This window comes from Camellia sinensis, chromosome 9, assembly GCF_055761805.1.
Source record: "Camellia sinensis isolate YWXY chromosome 9, ASM5576180v1, whole genome shotgun sequence".
Lineage (NCBI taxonomy): Eukaryota > Viridiplantae > Streptophyta > Magnoliopsida > Ericales > Theaceae > Camellia > Camellia sinensis.
Window position 1 is genome coordinate 65,139,078 of NC_138969.1, and position 17,504 is coordinate 65,156,581.

The window sequence follows — 17,504 nt, forward strand, 5'->3', positions numbered from 1 at the left end:
CGACTCATAATAGAGCACTTCCTTTTTAAATGAGATTTCAACTCAAATCAAAACACTTCCATACTTTACAACAGATACACAAATTTACTGTATCAATAACATATTAAAACACTTCCATACTTCACAATAGATACACATATTTACTGTATCAATGGAGTCCATCCCCTATCTCCTCCCAAATAATACCCGATTTAGGAGTCCATCCCCTAGCTCCTCCCAAACCGTGGAGTACATCCCTTATCTCCTTCCACACAATACAATGTATATAAACAATTATCATATACATGATCAACCAATACACATATTTGATGTATTATTCCAACCGTCATATTCCATGACATATTCAATAGATTAGTTTTAATTTGCCTAATCATCATGCATTGTCTATAACAATCAAGACTATCCTCCACCGATAGCCCAAAACAATTATTTCTAAACAGATAATAATTACATCCAACAGATAAATTATCAACATTATTGACGGTAAGTGATTAATCAATCTAACTCCACCATTTAATCTCATTCTAAGCTAATTTCATTATTTCCAACTCAATTCCACATTCTCATAACTTCCCAAATTAATTACATAAATTAATTTATAACAAAATTATGGCTTTCCTCCCTCTTTTCCCAATCATTGACCCAAGGTCCAAATATTAACAACTAACATCATTAATCTCATTCCAAGACCCAAAAACACACATGTATTGGTCAAATTAACAAACCCCTCTTTATTCATTTTGAAACCCTAACACCCAAAATTACCCAACATCAACATTAAATCAAAATGACCAAAAGCTTATGTCAAAGATCATATACATGAGTAATTATCCCTACCTCAAATTCACAGCTCAAAGGAGAAGATGAAGAATTTCGAAGTGCTCCAAACCCCAAGATTTTCGGATCAAAATGTAGCCCACACCAAGCTCAACACTTTTTACAAAGGCCTAAAGGTGAGAGATCACTAGGGCTAGATGATTTCTTAGAGAGAAGGTGAAGTTTAGAGTGAGAAGCTCTCCAATGGAGGTTTTGAAAAGTTAGAGAGAGAAAGAGTCAAAGAAAAGTGATCCAAAAAGTCATTTTTCGGATTGATATAAAAGTCGCCCCGCTCGAGCGTGGAACTCTCCGCTCGAGCGTGAAAAGCACCGCTCGAGCGTCGATTGCACACTTCCAGAAGTTTTGCAGACCATGGTCCCCGCTCGAGCGTCATAATCCCCGCTCGAGCGGAGGAACAAAATCAAAGTGGCTCGCTCGAGCATCAAAAGCCCCGCTTGAGCGTCCGATGACCTGCAGAGAAAAATACTGGGAGATGGAAAATCATGCTCGAGCGTCAAAACTCTTGCTCGAGCGGAGAAGCAAAAACAAAAGGCCCACTCAAGCATCAAAAGCCCCGCTCGAGCGTCAAGACCAAAATCTAGGCATCAACCTTGGGTTTCTAAACACAACCAACCTGTTTCAAACCTGCCCAACATAATCCAAGACTCAGATACAAAGAGTAAAGGATAGAAATGAGAATAAGACAACAACACATCCACGGAACCAAGTCCAGAATACAGTTAAACAACAAGGGAAAACCGGGATCGCTATAATTATTTAGTGGTTTAAATAAAAAGGGGCTTTGTCCAAGAATTTTTGAAAGAATCTAAATATATTCTTTATGATTATTGTTGTTGGTGGTGGAAATTGGCCATTAAATGAAATATAATGGAAAAGCTCTAATTTTTTTTCTTCTAAAACCCTAATTTTCAAATTAATTCAACAAAGGGAATTATGTTCAACTGGCTCTTGAATATTGAAATTGTATATATTATTTTGACCTTGGTGTGGTGATATGAACATTGGACAACATATTGAATTGAAAACTTATGATGATGATAATGATGTTGAGTTGGAGAAATCTCTTTAATTGTTGATACCTTTGTTAATCGTTGAGCAGAAGAGTCATCACAGCCTACCCCAAATTTGTTTCCTAGTAGCCAGAGTCACCAAACACAGTGAAATAAATTCTCTAGACTTTTATATATAGATGGTCCCAATAACCAATATCATTTAGTTTCACAAAATGTGGTGATTCGCCATTATAGACATGAGACTATTTCAAACCATTTACTGTATGCCAAGTTTACACATGCTTTGGAAACAATAATTTAATTCCATTGATAATATAATAGTTTTATTAAAACAATCTAATCCTAAAACAACAATTTAATTTTTCAACAGTTCAAGGTAAGGGAACATTTATAAAAATATGTAGCATGCAACTACTCACCTGAAAACGGAATAATATAATCCTCGAATAGAGTATGAAAGTCCAACTAGTGCCCTGAACCAAGTATGAAAACTACACGCCATTACTAATTTAAAATACTAAAAGGAATAATAAACTAAGTAGCCCCAAGCTAAAGTGCACCAATACGGATGAACTCAACTCACCGTTACTCTAAAATAATACCTTAATTCATGTTCTCCAAGGTCTAAAATTATCCACAGCATGGATTCTGATCGAAACTTAATTAAATGTGATTTTGAGATAAAACAGAATTTTTGACAAGTTTTCTCAAACTGTTAGCTAACTTTGAAAATTAAAACCCACTCTATGCCGATCGAAAAATTCCCAAACCCTCCAGATATCAACCATTATATCCCAAGTTTCAGACCCAATTGGTTTCACTTGATTTTCTTATCAAAATAATTATTTACAATTAATTATGTCCAAACATATCACTTTTTGCAGTACTTTAAAGAAATTGACGGTTCTCTTAATATACACAACAAATCAATGCAAGGCTAAAAATGGAAGAAACTAGACTCGTAACTGGTTCTAATGGCGCTAATTTCATAATTTGCAGATTTATACCCAAAGATGACGACACTTCCGAAGTTTCTGTTATACACTAGTTTTCTAGACAGATTTGAACGCATCAGTTTATATAGATTTTGTCCCCCAAAAATTATGAGAAAATTCTAGTATGAATTTCAACATGTAATTAAGCTACTGTAAAAATTTCAGTTCAAAATTCATCAATTTGATATGATTTCTTGATTTCTAAAGTTTGTGATTTTATGCAGAATTCTTATCCAACGCCTTTAGCTCCTTAATTCGCTTTAAAATTTTGCATGATCATACACAAAACACTATCCCAATCAGCCAAATATTTCATAGCCATGCCCAACACATCTACCTACTTCATCGATTTGACCCATCAACTATGCATCAACTCACAAGAAGAAGAAAAAGATAGTGAGGGACTAAAAGAATAAGGGATTTCCCTTGCCAATGGCCACCACAAAACTCAACAATTTTCAGCACTTTTCACCCAATAACCTAGACGTCTCTCTCCCCCTCTTTACCTCTCACTGCTGCTAGGAAAGTTGTGTGAAACAATATCATAAGAATTAGGGTTTTATTATCCTTTATATATATAACCGATAAACCACTCTTATTTATTACTATGATTATTATTAGTCTTTAAAATTGTAGACTTTCATAATAAATTTATTTAAAGTTTAAACTTAATTAAATACTCTCCAATAATATTTAATTTGCACTTTAAAATTCACTAGCAAAATCTATGAGATTTGTAAAATTGTTGTTATTTATTTTTATATTCGGGTTCTCACAGTTGCAAGGGTGGGTAACTAGCGTATGAGATTGGGTAGCGAGTTGGGTTTTAAATTTGAGTTGTGTAATTGTGTATTAGTATTTGCGCAGGGAGTCAAGGTGCTCAATTGCCTTGTCTTGAGCATATCGCCGGACGAATGTGGAAAATGTTTTAGGGTGCCCACAAGTCTGCCGTTTATATAGTTGGCAAATATGGAAAACATGATTTGGGGTGTCCACAAGCCCGTCATTTTAGGAGTGGGAAAAAGTGGAAGGAAAAGGTCATGGGTGCCTATCGCCCCTCCGTTTTGAGAGTCAGCAAATGTGGGACCATTTTCTGTAATTATATGTACTTATGTATGTGCGGAGTTGAGGCTTTTACTTGTGATATCATAGCTTATTTACACCCCATAGTTTGATCGAGAGTTATTATTTATATTTCTAAACTTGTGCCATGATTTTTTTTTTCTTTTTTAACAAAGGAAAAGACTTGAAATTTCTTATCTCTTGCATGGCATGATCATATGCATCTCAAGTAACTACATAAATTGTTAAAGGTATTTCTTACTTAGCACTAGCTCACCCCAAAATTAACCACCTTTCAGGAAATGACGCAAACATGCCATCAAAGTGAATTGGCTTGGAAAAGACTTTTGAATGGGAGCACAGAGTCTCTCTCTCTCTCTCTCTCTCTCTCTCTCTCTCTCTCTCTCTCGCGCGCGCGCGCTACATGTTGAAGCCTTGGGCTATTTTTGTATTGGGAGATAGTATCCCACCTTTTATGTATTCAGGGTATTCCTTGAAAAGATGTTGCCTAACTATCTCTTATCTTTTGAACTATTATTTTATTTGGAATTGTATTTTCATTTAATGGTTTGATTCCTTCTGATCATAAGTTTACGCATCAACTTATTCATGAAACAATATTATAATTTATGGAAAATTTTTGAGGCGTTACAAAAATCGTGTGGGTAAAAATCTAGACCACACGTGTTTTGAGAGAAATATATTCTTTCAAGATTTGGGAAACAATATTGAATGATGAAAATTATCATTAGATATTTAAATTAATTTTTTAATTTATTTACAGGTCTAATTGATATTTTGTGGATAGTTTGGGGAGCAAAATAAAGTTTCAAATGAACTTTTAGTGCCACATCAGCAACTTTCGTTCAATTATAGATAACAATTGACAATGAAGGTAAAATTGAACCAAAATTGAATGATTTAGGTATAAACTTGATATTATCAAACGAACATAGGTTATATTGATTTTTAAGTGGTAGTTTGGGTAGGCAAAATGAATTTTTCTCACTGCTAAAATCGTATGCATCCATTGTATACATGTAACAATTTGGGCACAAACCAGTTGTTTCATTGAGTAGATGTATAAGTTTGCATTGATGTTGTCATATCATGTTTTGTTCTCGTGATTGAAACTTGGGATTTAGTTGTGGTTGTGTTAAGTTAGAGGATGCAAACAAAAAATTTTTGGGCAGTGTGATCGATCGCATTGTGAGGTGATCGATCGCCACACTCGTGTTTTATCTAGTGTATTTTTTAGTAGCTAGGAATCGATAGAAGATCGATTGCCTAGAGATCGCTTCATTGACACATTTTTTTGAAAATTTCGCTCTCTATATTAACTATCTTTCCTTAAAATATTTTTTTCTTTCATTTTTTCTTTCAACCACTATAATATCTTTCTAACTGTTATATTTTTTCAATGATTATTTATTTTTTAACTTTCATTTTTTCAAACAATCATATTTTTCTATTTGCCATTCTTTTTTTGGCGACCATGAGTGTTTTTTTTAAAATAAAAAATTTATATTAAATTATATCATTTTGTATAAATTTTTAATTTATATATTACCAACATTTTACAATTCGGGTCGATTAAATCCTTAATCAAGACAAATTGGTTGGGGTGAATCAACAGAGTGCTTGAATCCAGGTCTGGGGCATCATTCAAATCATCAATTCTACCCAATGGTTCTTTTTCGATTTTTAGCCCTCTTTTAGTTTATTTTTTATTTTTTTGTAGGCGCATGGTCTCTCAAAGCCTTTTAAGCTTTTATCATACAATCAATGGAAGGACAACTTACTTGTAAGTCGTGTTAAGTAAACTTATTGTCTAATAAGTCTTATGATAATTAATGAGATTTTTCATTATATACTATTAAAAACTGTCATTAATTGTTAATTTTCAATGATAGTTTGAAAATTTTGTCACAAAAAAAGTCACTAATTATAAGTTTTAGCGACAGTTTAAAAAAATTGTAAAAAACTTGAGCACTTTCCTTCAAGGATTTTGATGTCGAAATCTCTTGAGTATCTTGATCTCTTGGGCTGCTCCAAACTAAGAGAATTTGCTGGATTTAAAGGATCACTATCAAAATCATTGTACACATTTTTCTCATCTTGGGCATTGCCAAGAAACAACGTGGATTCCATTGGTTTTTCACTACGGGGTTTAAGAAGTTTGAAGACATTGAAGATAGCCAATTCCAATATGTCATATCTGCCCAGTGAAATTGGGAGTTTGGTCTCATCAACACATTTGCATCATCTCGATTATGTTCACCAATTGAAACAATTTTTACCACCCGGTGTAAGTACATATTTTTTTGTGATGGTTCCCATGCATGCCTTTAATTATTTTGGAAAAGCTTTTTTTCCCCCTCTATTCTATCTGTTTATTTGTTATATTGCATGTTCCAGTTTTTTAGTGAACATTGGGTCATGGAAGTGACAATTTCAAATTTCAATTGGTCTTTGTATTGTGCAGATTATTATTATTTTAAATTTCCAAAATTGTTTAGTGTGGTAAGAACTGAACCTCATGTTGGACTTTGCTATCAGTGCTAATGGGGGTAAGGTTAAAGCAAAGGGAACAATCTTCTTGTCAACCATACAGATGGTCTTCGTTGCAAATAAACCTGTTGGGAATTTTATTGCTTTTGATATGCCCCTGGTATGGAAATGGTTTTTGCATGCCTTTCTTTTGTTATTGTTCTTATAACAGTTTGGATATTTGGTCTGTCCTTAACCATATCTCTTGTAATTTTTCCCATTCTGTTTGCATTTTCATTATATTGTGGCTAGCTAATTTATGGCCTCATTCTGCTGGTTTTTAGCAGACAATCTGCTGGTTTGCCTTTTTAACTACATTCCTCATAAATTTTTCCATTTTGTTTGCCTTTTGTCTTTTTCCTACGTTTTGTTAGTTTGTGGCTAAATCAGCCTCTACCTGCATCAATAAGAAATTGAACAAAAGCATTTTGTCATTTTGAAACCCTAGATACCTAGTAATTGAATATTTTTGGAGAAAACATAAATAACAATATAGTTTCTTAGTTTAAAACCAAACCAATCAAAATGGCCTGTGATAGGGCCGTGTGGAGAAGAAGGATTCATGTAGCCGACCCCATTTGATGGGACTTAAGGTTTGGTTTGGTTTGGCTGGAGTTTAGATGGGCAATAAGAGGAGAAGAACATGATGATGATGTGCAAAAATCAATGGCATTATTCTTATTGGAGGTCTTTCTTTTCCCTTTTTTTTTTTTTTTTTTAAATTTTTATTTTACATTCTTTCTTTTTCTTCTTGTTCTTTATGGAAACCATGATTGGATATTTTGTGCAAGAGCAATGAGAAAGGAGCGCATATGGTAGAGATGGTGTAGAGAAGAGGCAGAAAGCCTTCAAAGTGGCTTTAATCAGAAAAATCAATTTCTTGAAAAGAAACTATAACGCACTACATGTAAGCTTGGATTTGGGCCTGAATTAAGTCAGGCCAACATTATCTGGTTTGGGGGCTTTATCAACGGCCACCTAAATGTTCTGGGCTGTCACTCACGTCATCCATCCCGGGGACTCCATTATGCTTCTTACCCTATGAGCATAGCTGGTGGCAATTGTGGTAAGTCGCATCTGAAATGAAATGAAGGTACACTGGCTTAATTGAATGGAAATTGAAGAGGAATGGAAGTTAATCAGATTGATCATCTATAAGGAATGGAAAGTGAAGAGGACGTTTCCTGTAGGCTTAAGTGAAAGGGATGAAATGGAGAAGAGTCCAGGGAGTATCTCTAGTCAGTGAATTGTCCCAAGTTGGGGGAAATTATATAAAAACAGTTATTGGTGATAGTTTTACTAGTTTGAGTTGCTTCTGTAGCCTGCAAAGATCTAGAATTAGAAGTGAAGAACATCATTTTTATTGATGAATTATCTATTTATTTCTTTACATATCTTGATTGATGCATACGTGGAGCAAGCATGGGAGCTTGTGAAGGGCCTTGAGGCTGGGAGCTTGTGAAGTAGCTGTCAATTTCACTGTAGTAAGCATGGGAGCTTGTTTTAGGCCATAAAGGGCCTTCTTCAGTTTATAAACTTTTAACTTCTCTCCCTTTCACCAAGGATCCTTGAGGCTGCTTAACATATATTCCCTCTTTAAGTTTTCCATTTAAGAAGGCAGATTTAACATCAAGCTGAAAAAATTTCAATTTCTTTCGAGCAGCAGCAAGTGCAGTCAAGGTTCATTGTTTTCATCCTTGCAGTAGGAGAAAAGGTCTCAAAGAAATCTGTACCTGGGTTTCTGTGTGAATCCTTTGTCCACAAACCTCCTTTAATCTGCTCCCATCTTGATTAAGCTTTGTCTTGTAAGTCCATTTCACTCCAACTACTTCTCTTCCTTTTGGCTGATGAACAGGCTGCCTAAAATCTTGAAAGGTTCAAAAGTTTAGGTAGCTTGTTCTCGTTTGTCATTGATCTCACCATTTCAGCAATGGTTCTGTTCTACCTCGTTGCAACTCTATTTTGTTGTGGGCTATATCTGGCGTTGCTTCCAAATACCTTAATTTTTGGAATATTCTTCAAATTTTGCTGAGGTATATTTACCTCCTTTGTCACTTGGAATTGTCTTGATGGCACAACCACCACCTTGCTTTTCAACAAGGGCTTTAAATCTCTTGAAAATTAGCAATGTCTTGACTTTTTCTTCAAGTACACCTGAGTAATGTAAAAAATCATCAACGAAAATAGGGAAGTGCAAGTGATGCTTCAAAGTAGATCCTCATTTTGCCACAATCTCCGTATGAATGAGCTCCAATGGTGCTTGCACTCTCCATGGTCTTCCTTTAGAAAATGAGACTCAGTGCTGCTTTCCCAAAATGAACCCTTCACAAGGGTCCATTTTTGTTCCAATCTCTGGTTATCCACTTACCATATTCTTTTCTTGAAGCAATTTTAGCCCATGAAAGTTCAAGTGGCAAAAATCTTTTCTGCCATAGACACGAGTCCTCCACTACATCACCTCTGGAGGCAGGGCTTCATAGGAAAATTCAACTGGAAAGTTTCTATTTCTCTCTATTTTTACTTCGGCTATCACTTGATTCATTTTATAAAAAAATTTGCAGGCAATATTTTTGAAATAAAGACAATATCCATTTTTGACTAGTTGTCCAACACTTGGGGCTTTGCAACGAAACCATCAATTTAAAGTAGAATGATTAGGTTGCTTACAAATCTTGAAATGCCATTTAGAGTTATGGGGACTCGTACCTTTTTTCTTACTTTCTCTTTCCTTGATGTTTACATGATGATTTCGTGAATATGCTTTTTTCTTTTCATTGCTTGAATTTTCCTCCAAAAAATCTTGAGGCTTCAAGTTTAACTTGGACTGAAATGCACTTTCAACAGATTGATCAGAGTGCTTCAGCTTTCTTTGTTCTTGAGATGAGATTGTAGTGACCCCACAAACTCTTGAATGGACACAGTGCTATACTCTCCAATAGCTGCAACAACATACTTGATACTTTTTTTCTGTTCCCCGAGCATCAACAAAGGGAGTTTTATTATTAAAAGTCATGAATCAGAGAGAGGGCAAGGAGTCCTCGAATCAGAAAGTTATTAGAGAAGGTTCGGATCAACATACTTGACAAGTATTGAGTATATCCATACTTGTCAAGTATGCTAAAACCGTAATTGAGTATATCCATGCTTGTCAAGTATGCTAAAACCATAAAACCCTATAAAGAACCTTCTCTAATAACTTTCTGATTAGAAACAGCTTCACTCATCTGATCAAAAACCTTTGTGACTAAAACAAGGGCAACCTAGCGCACAAGGATCTTGCTAAAGTGGGGTTTGGGGAGGGCAAGCTGTATGCAGCCTTATTAGACCCATTTATGAAGAGGCTGAATAACAACTTCCATGACTTCAGAAAAAGACTTAAATAATTTCTGAATCTTTCAATTTTTTATTTTGAAATTCTCTTTGTGAAGCCTGATCTTCCAATTTTTGAATTTGAAATTCTCTTTGTAAATCTTGGAGTTTGACATTTCTTGATTTGTTACTTCCATGAAATTCTTGCTCCAAGAAATCCTTGGCTCCTTAAATAGCTTTAGAAACTCCATTCTGAATTTTGTTGGGTGCACTAGCATCCATCCTTCTGTTTGTCTAAATCTTTTTCAGTTCAGTCCGTGGAAGTTGGCTCTCATCTTCTGGTTCTGTGTAGCCTTTCTCAACAACATTCCACGACCCTTCTGCTTTGAATGAATCTTACATATTGACTGCTCATAATCTTCTCCATCATAAAATGGAAGAACTGTACTTGGAACTTCCAGCACTTGCAGAGGATGCCATGCTCTTCTACAAGATTGCTTATCTGCAGATTCCCATGTTGATATCAAAACAGAGAGCTCTGATACCACTTTAATAGTTTTACTAGTATGAGTTGCTGCTGCAGTGGTCTTGAATTAGAACTGAAGAACATAATTTTAATTTGTTTATCTTGATGGAGGTTTACATGGAACTAAACTCCTCTAGAATTCTTATATTAATTAGTTGGCGAAAAATGCTTGAGATACCTAATTTATCACCCCTAAAAACCACCCTAATGACGTGGTTGACAAGTGTCAAATTTTGATTTGTCCAACATTCCTTCATGTTTGGTCTACCCTCAATGCCACATCATTAGGGATGGTTTAGGGGCGGTAAATTAGGGGGATGTAACATTGTTGTTATTTGGCACGGGGATTACAGAGAGACTTGTTGAGATTTCTAAATCAAAATCATAATTAACCATTCTTCTCCCAAGTTTATCTTGGACCAAGGCAATGCTTCTCGTCTTATCCATGCTGTTGAATGTGCTGGAAAGTGAATTACTGTCCAACAGTTGGATAATTTGTTGTATGGTATATTGTATTGGACATTTAAGGAATAACATATTAAAAAAAAATACTGAAATGAAAATGTTGAGATGGATAAGTGTTTGTTAGACTTGATCCGAGTTTATAGTGCTACAAGGACAAGAAGGATGCCAAAACAGGTTTTAAGTCGAGGCTTCTAGAAATGACTCAACTTCATTAAACTCAAGCAAGAATATGGGTTAATATAAGTTGAACAGAGAAAATAGACTAATGTACTAGACCCCAAGTGACGGGGATTACACTTGTTAAGTTGAGCCTGCTATAGTCAGTGGCGAGGAAATTAAAACTTCTGTTAATGTTATTCTATTCTATGTTGGGTTATGCACAGATTTGATATCTTTAGGTGTGTTATATAGAAGCATAGATTCACCTCATGCTGATCTTTAACTTGCTATATTTTCAGCTCCACATCCACGATGAGAAATTTAACCAACCAATATTCTTGTGCAACAATATTTCCGGACTTGTGGAGCCTGTAAGTACACTTTTTATTTTTGTTTCATTTTTTCAAGTCTGCAATGTTTTTCTGTGTTCACTCACATTGTTCTCTGCCTCATACATTTAAGATTAAAACTCATATTCCTATCCTGACCAATCCCAGGTCGTCCCAGATGACCAGCACAGGGCACTGTACTCAACTCATGCCTTCAAGATCCTCTTCAAGGAAGGGGGTTGTGGAACATTTGTCCCTCTATTTTTCAACTTGATCAAGTCAGTGAGGCAGTATAGCCAACAATATGCTTCTAGGGAGGAGCAGCGTGCAGATCCTTTGCAAGCAGCACAAACTCCAGTGGATGAAATGATGAGACACGCGTAAGTGACTTTGGTTCCTATTAGTGAGTATTATTTGCCCTCTTGCTTTAGCTACTTACTTAGGAACTAGCGTCACACGTCCCCCAAGAACTCGAAGGTGGCCCAGAACATCTAATGGCATCACAAACCCATTATTGCCTCAATTCCCTTGGCCTAAAGGGCCATGGTCCTCCAAGAAGCTAGCTGTGGAGGGTAGTGGCGGAGTCAGGAATTTAATATAGGGGGCACTTATTAATTACAATCTCAAAATTTTTCTTTCCCAAATCAAATTCCTAATTTTAGCACAAACAATAACAAACCGAAATCCCTAATTTTAATATAAATCAACACCAATTAAGATTCATAATTTTAGCATATCGAAATCTCTTATTTTAACAAAAATAATAACAAATCAAAAAATTACAAATCAAAACTTAACAAATAATTATAAACTAATACTCATAATTTTTATTTAAAAGTAAAAAAATAAATAAATAAAATTACTTGTCAACAATAAAGAGAAGATACCAAAGTTGTAGTGTAGTCTCAAATCTGTGTTGTGTGATCCTAATTTGGTGAATCACTAGTCTGTAAATTGCAAAGCAACAAAGGGAGATAAAGAAGACAAAGAAAATATGAAGATATTTAATAAGTACTGTGAATAAATAAAAAAATAAAAAATTTTATACACTTCTAGAATTTTAAAATTTTAACCTTACTGTAATTAGAGTTGTATGCATTCACCAAAAAAAAATTATGTATTAATATTTGGTTGGGATTGGAATTCTAAAAAAAAACAAACGTGGGTGTCTGTGTGTGTGGCGTGTGTCAGTGGGTTTGATTTGAGATCTATTTGGGAAGGCTACAACACTCCATAGTTTGAAAGCCTGCCCCATGAAAGGGCACTCCACAGTTTGAAAGCTTGCCCCATAAAATTATAAACACCAAAAAAAAAAAAAAAAATTCCAAATGTCAGGTCGGGCACGTGACCCCCCTGAGCCCCACGTCCCTCCGCCTCTGGTGGAGGGTACACCTTCACGTAGCTGTTAGCAGGTTTGAGGTCTTGTTCGTTAATGGAATTATCCAAACAAATCACTCCAACTAAGAATAACCATACACCACTACCTATAGAATCAAGAGAGAGGTCTGAGAGAGCCTTCTTAAGAAAATTCTGACCCCTAGTAGTTGGCCTATAGACAATCCTCAATTTGATTTCATTTACCAGAAAAGGCAAGTGATATAGCTGAAGATTATCTTTTGTGGTTCCATAATTCCTGATTTTTATCTTTCATTTGGCAGATATGTTGATCCAAACGATCCGACAAGAATTTTTCTGCAGCAACCCACTCCAGAATCACAGCTAAGGCGCCGCACCTATCACTCCCAGCCCGCAGAACATTCAATATAGGTTTTTTATATGCTTTTTTAATTCCCAGGAAATATAGTTCCTGTTCTTAATACACCATGTTAATGCTATATATTGGATTGTATATCTTTTCTTTCAACTAGATGATATGCTTTAGGCAACTTTCAGTATTGTGAATTATGTGAGGCAAGACCTTTGTGCTCTGGATTATTAGAGTTTTGTGGTTAATAAAATAACATCCTCAAAAATATCGTTGTATAAATGATCTATAAAAAAATAGATTCGATTGTTGTGTGATATTATAGCCATCATTATTTTTTTTGTTTTTTGTTTTTGTTTTCGATTTTTTGCTCCTCTTTTTATTTTTTTGGTTTTAAATTTTGGCTAGTGTGGCCAAATCAAATGGAGTAATGTTGGTTGGTCATATATAGGTATTTCATTTGGGAACATTTGATGTGCAATTTTTTGTCATTAATGAAAGAGTAACGTTAGAGATTTATAATTTAGATTTTTAAATTTATTCACAATGGTACAGGATTTTTAAATATTTTTTTAAACCAAATCATGTAATTTAGGGTCTTATATATTTAAATATAGTTTTCAAATGTAGCCATGGTAATAATTTTTTAATTAAATTTGATAATAGCATTACAAATTTGAGAAATTTTACTTCACATTTTGGTGGGGTTTGATAATTGCATATCAGCAATGTTAGGTATCATGAAAAATCTTTCATGAAAATAATCATGAAAGATTTGTAACCTTTAAATTATACTTAAAATAAAACTTCACACACTAATCAAATAATCCAAAAAACGTAAATCTTTCGTCATCCTAACTTTTCTCATTGCCTATTTAGGTAGATTTTCATTTAATAACGCATTCCCATATTAACCACCTCTAAGTGGCAACCATGCAGCGTGGCACCTCACACGCTCCGTCATCACCACCAACAAACACCCCTTGTTCTTGATATCCACCGTTTCTTTGGTTTGTCGATCTTCGGGACGCGTTTGTTTCGATCATTTGTTCGGCGATGATGGCGACAACACCCTCGATTTTTACTATTCTCAACTGCGATTGCTGTCGGAGGCTGTTTGGATCCGAAGATAACCCTTTCAAGAAGGCGTTTCTGATGAAATTTCTTCGTGGTGTTATGGATGTGTATAGACGTGACGATGATGATGAAGATGGTATTAGGGTTACTTCGATTACCAGAATGGTGTTTCCTTCTGGGCTTCTTCAATCGACTGATCATCACCTTCTTTATCTTACGGAAAGGTACATCAATTTCTCCAAATTCAGAATTTCCCAAATTTTTTGGTGTCAATTTGGTGAAATTTTAAGTAGGAAAAATTAGTAAAGCATCCTTTCCAATTTTAGGTAGTAGTAGAGGTGCAATATTTTTTTTATTAGCTAAGGTCTTTTGATGAAATTTTTGTGAAATTAGAGAAATTTTTATGTGATCATTGTGTGTCGGGCCGAAATAATTTCTGTGTATTACCATGAAAATGTTATATATATTTTATTTTATAAAATCTTAATTAAACTAAAAACCCCATTTAAATACTGAGTTAATGCCAACGGCACAAAAGTGTTACTGAAATTAAAGATTTGGTCTCTAATCTGAAATTTGTGGAAATACGGTTGAAACCCGTTTAATTTAGCTATTTTTTTCCTTAAAAGATCAGGTTGTCTAAATTTGTCTAAAGCTGTAATTTTGGAAAATTCTGAATTTGGATAATGACTTATAAAACTTTGAAAGGTATGGGAATTGGGGTGTGCCGATAGGCCCGGCTCGGGGTTAGGGTACATTGAGAAAAATACTTGCAAAAAATCAAGTTGATTAAAAATTTATAGTCCTTTCATGGAATTGCATTTGTATCTAAAAAAAAAATAATGGCAAATGTGATTTGAAGTATAAAACTGAATACAAATGCAACAGTGGTTATGGGTGTCTCCCACACAGGAGCTACCCCAATTTCATAGTAGTTTGTATGTGATGTATGTATTCATCTATTTGGTAGTTTGTCTGTCTGTGTTTCACAGATTTGGCGGCTATCTATCAAACTACAAGGCATGGAGTAAACAATTTTGCAACATAAAATTCATTTGATAACTTCTTTGAAAAAGTGTTGGGTGTAGTTTGAAGGATGATTAATATATTTGTTTGAGAGAAAACCAACAATTGAGAAAATTGAAAAAAATGGGAATTGTTTGGGATGTTAGAATGTTAGAGAATAATTTGGTAGTTGTTGAGAGGCAGTGGAAAGAGTGGGGTTTTCATCTTTTGGAGCAATTCTATAATTTTTGTTGCTCTGGTACAGATTTTTTACTTGTTCCTTATATGCATGTGTATGTTATATTTGCTGGTGTTTATTTTGTTACCTTGATGTGTATTTGTTTATGATGTGGCAGGGTGCTACCCAATAATATAATATTGTATACAATTCATTATGTGGAGTCCAATGAAACAATATTGCATATATAATTCATTATGTGGAGGGTTAAGGTAGTTGAAAGCTTGTTGGTTTTGGCTTTTGAAAATGAAAACAGATGGAAGAAATTTTTTTAATCTTTGTGTATAATAAGGAAAATTTGATTTTGATTATTTAGTGGAAATTTTGAAAAGATGCTAGAGTTTATTTTTTTATGTATTATTTATTTTTTATGTTTATGCAACAAGGTTGTAAGGGTTTTGGATGCTAGGTTAAGGGCCTTAAGGCTTGTTGGAAAGAAATCCAGTTAGCTATGTGATAGTAAGCTTAGACTGAAATATTAAGCAGGAATTAGGATGGGTGATTAAAACAGATAATTCTTTTCTAACATGTGGGAGAATAAGCCGTTAATGTTCTAAAGTCTTAGAATCTCCTCGGTTTCATATCTAAGAGTAGGTTGCAAAAACAGCCCCAAGATAGCGCCGCGCCCCCTCCCCCCCCCCCCCCCACAAAAAAAAAAAAAAAGATTTTTTTAATATAAGAATTGGCCTTTTCTCTAAGTTCAAAGGATATTAAAGTCATATCACACCTATGACTTAGTGCTTATCAAATAGGGTTTTCTTATAATGTTAAATGCCTTCTTCGATCTGTTTATCTTATTGCAACGTTTATACTACCATATGAATCTTGCAGATAATAATTCTTTTCCTGCATAATTTTTCTTCGCTGACTGATGATTCAGATAGACATTACATGTACTTTCCAACAGCCAACTTATGTTGTCCTTTTGTGTTCTAATTGCTCTCACTGATTTGGCTTATATTGTTTCTCTCTAAGTAAAATACATGGAATATGCCTTTAATTGGGTGGGGTACTTGCAGGAGTAGTGGAATAGTAAGCCACCATTACCTGGAGACAATTAAACAACTGTACTTTTAAGTTATAGATAAATTACTTTCTCTTTTTCCTTATTCCTTTTGAAAAAAAAAAGGTTTAGAATTTTCTTTCACTCTATATTAGTTCTCAGACAACAAGGTGCCCTTAATTTTATTGAGAAATAATCTCCTTGCTAATTTATTCAGTAGATGTTTCTGGTTTGATTTGAGCAACTAGTGAAGGACTTGGACTATTTGCAAGAGAAAGCATAAAAATCTTAACAATGCAAGAGAATTTCTTTGTTCATAATTCATGCAAGTTATGCTTCAATTTTATTGTTCATAGTGTAGTTCAACAGGGCTCAGAGAACTCTCCCTACCTCTTGGGAGAATGTTAAACATGAAGGATTTTCAAGGGCAATCCGCTACTGGAACGGGAGGGAGGAGATGTCAATTGGTCCAGTTTTATGCAATAATGACATTTTTTCGTATCATTGTAGCGACAGGCATAAACTGCAAGCAGCTAGAAGCCCTAGAATTGTTAGGCTTGGTCTTAACTCAACAATTGTCTCCTGAAATTGCCAACAGTCTAAGGGGACTGAAACTATTGAGATTAGAAATGGTTCATATTTCAAAAGTTAGTCTGAAGAATTTACTATCAAAATGTAAAAAACTTCAGAAAGTAGAGATCTGGCATTGTCTTACTTCAGAAGGTACGGAATCAAATTTCTTGGCATCATGTGAGATAAAGAAGAGAGAGATGAATGGTGTTACTAAAGGGTCCCTTAGCAGAGACGCAGAACTGTATGACATGAAGAATCTACTGAATTTACTTTGGCAGTGAAGTAATTGACCGAGCTTATGAAGAATCAAACATGGTAAGTCACACAATGGGTTCAATATGTGAGAGTTGTCAGTTTTGAGAAGGCAAAAGTTAGAGGTATGAGTGGTATCTCATCCCCTTTTATATTAAATTATCACCATAATTATAGGAGTTCCCTAAGGCATAAAATAAGAATACTGAATATACATCTGAATAAATAGGAATTATTCTAACACATTCTAACACTTTCCCTCAAACTGATGCAAAGATATCTCTTATGCCCAGCTTGTTAAGAATGTCACGGAATAGTTTATTCCCTAATTCTTTGGTGAGAACATCAGCTAGTTGGTCCCCAGATCTCACGAATGGTGTACATATAGTGCCACTAGTGCGCTTTT

General features: G+C 34.7%; 2 protein-coding genes across 14 annotated transcripts in view; both read left to right on the plus strand.

Moving 5' to 3' along the window:
• The first annotated feature begins 5,918 nt into the window (after positions 1-5,918).
• Positions 5,919-13,218, plus strand: LOC145798984 (uncharacterized). The gene is made up of 6 exons (XM_082888496.1): positions 5,919-6,215; positions 6,326-6,381; positions 6,467-6,578; positions 11,216-11,287; positions 11,414-11,625; positions 12,904-13,218. Exons 1-6 carry the CDS (start codon positions 5,919-5,921, stop codon positions 13,010-13,012), a joined length of 858 nt encoding a protein of 285 aa, XP_082744622.1. The 3' UTR covers positions 13,013-13,218.
• Positions 13,219-13,821: 603 nt separating this feature from the next.
• LOC145798632 (uncharacterized) overlaps positions 13,822-17,504 on the plus strand; it is a 36,503-nt gene continuing 32,820 nt past the window's right edge. For 10 of the 13 annotated variants that reach the window (XR_014339838.1, XR_014339835.1, XR_014339841.1 and 7 more), the window contains exon 1: positions 13,822-14,251. Coding sequence is in view for 1 of the 13 variants with exons in the window: in XM_082886925.1 (XP_082743051.1) it covers positions 14,007-14,251 (245 nt within the window). In the remaining 12 variants the exon portion in view is untranslated. The remainder of the gene's footprint in view (positions 14,252-17,504) is intronic. The other 3 variants (XR_014339837.1, XM_082886925.1, XR_014339846.1) reach the window with 2 other exon arrangements.

What these genes read in the sequence shown, in the direction of transcription:
- LOC145798984 (XM_082888496.1), top strand. Translation starts at nt 5,919, where the DNA reads ATGTCGAAATCTCTTGAGTATCTTGATCTCTTGGGCTGCTCCAAACTA. An exon ending in AACAATTTTTACCACCCGGT is followed by an intron (nt 6,216 to 6,325) that starts GTAAGTACATAT and finishes TGCATGTTCCAG; the next exon opens with TTTTTTAGTGAACATTGGGT. An exon ending in GATGAAATGATGAGACACGC is followed by an intron (nt 11,626 to 12,903) that starts GTAAGTGACTTT and finishes TTCATTTGGCAG; the next exon opens with ATATGTTGATCCAAACGATC.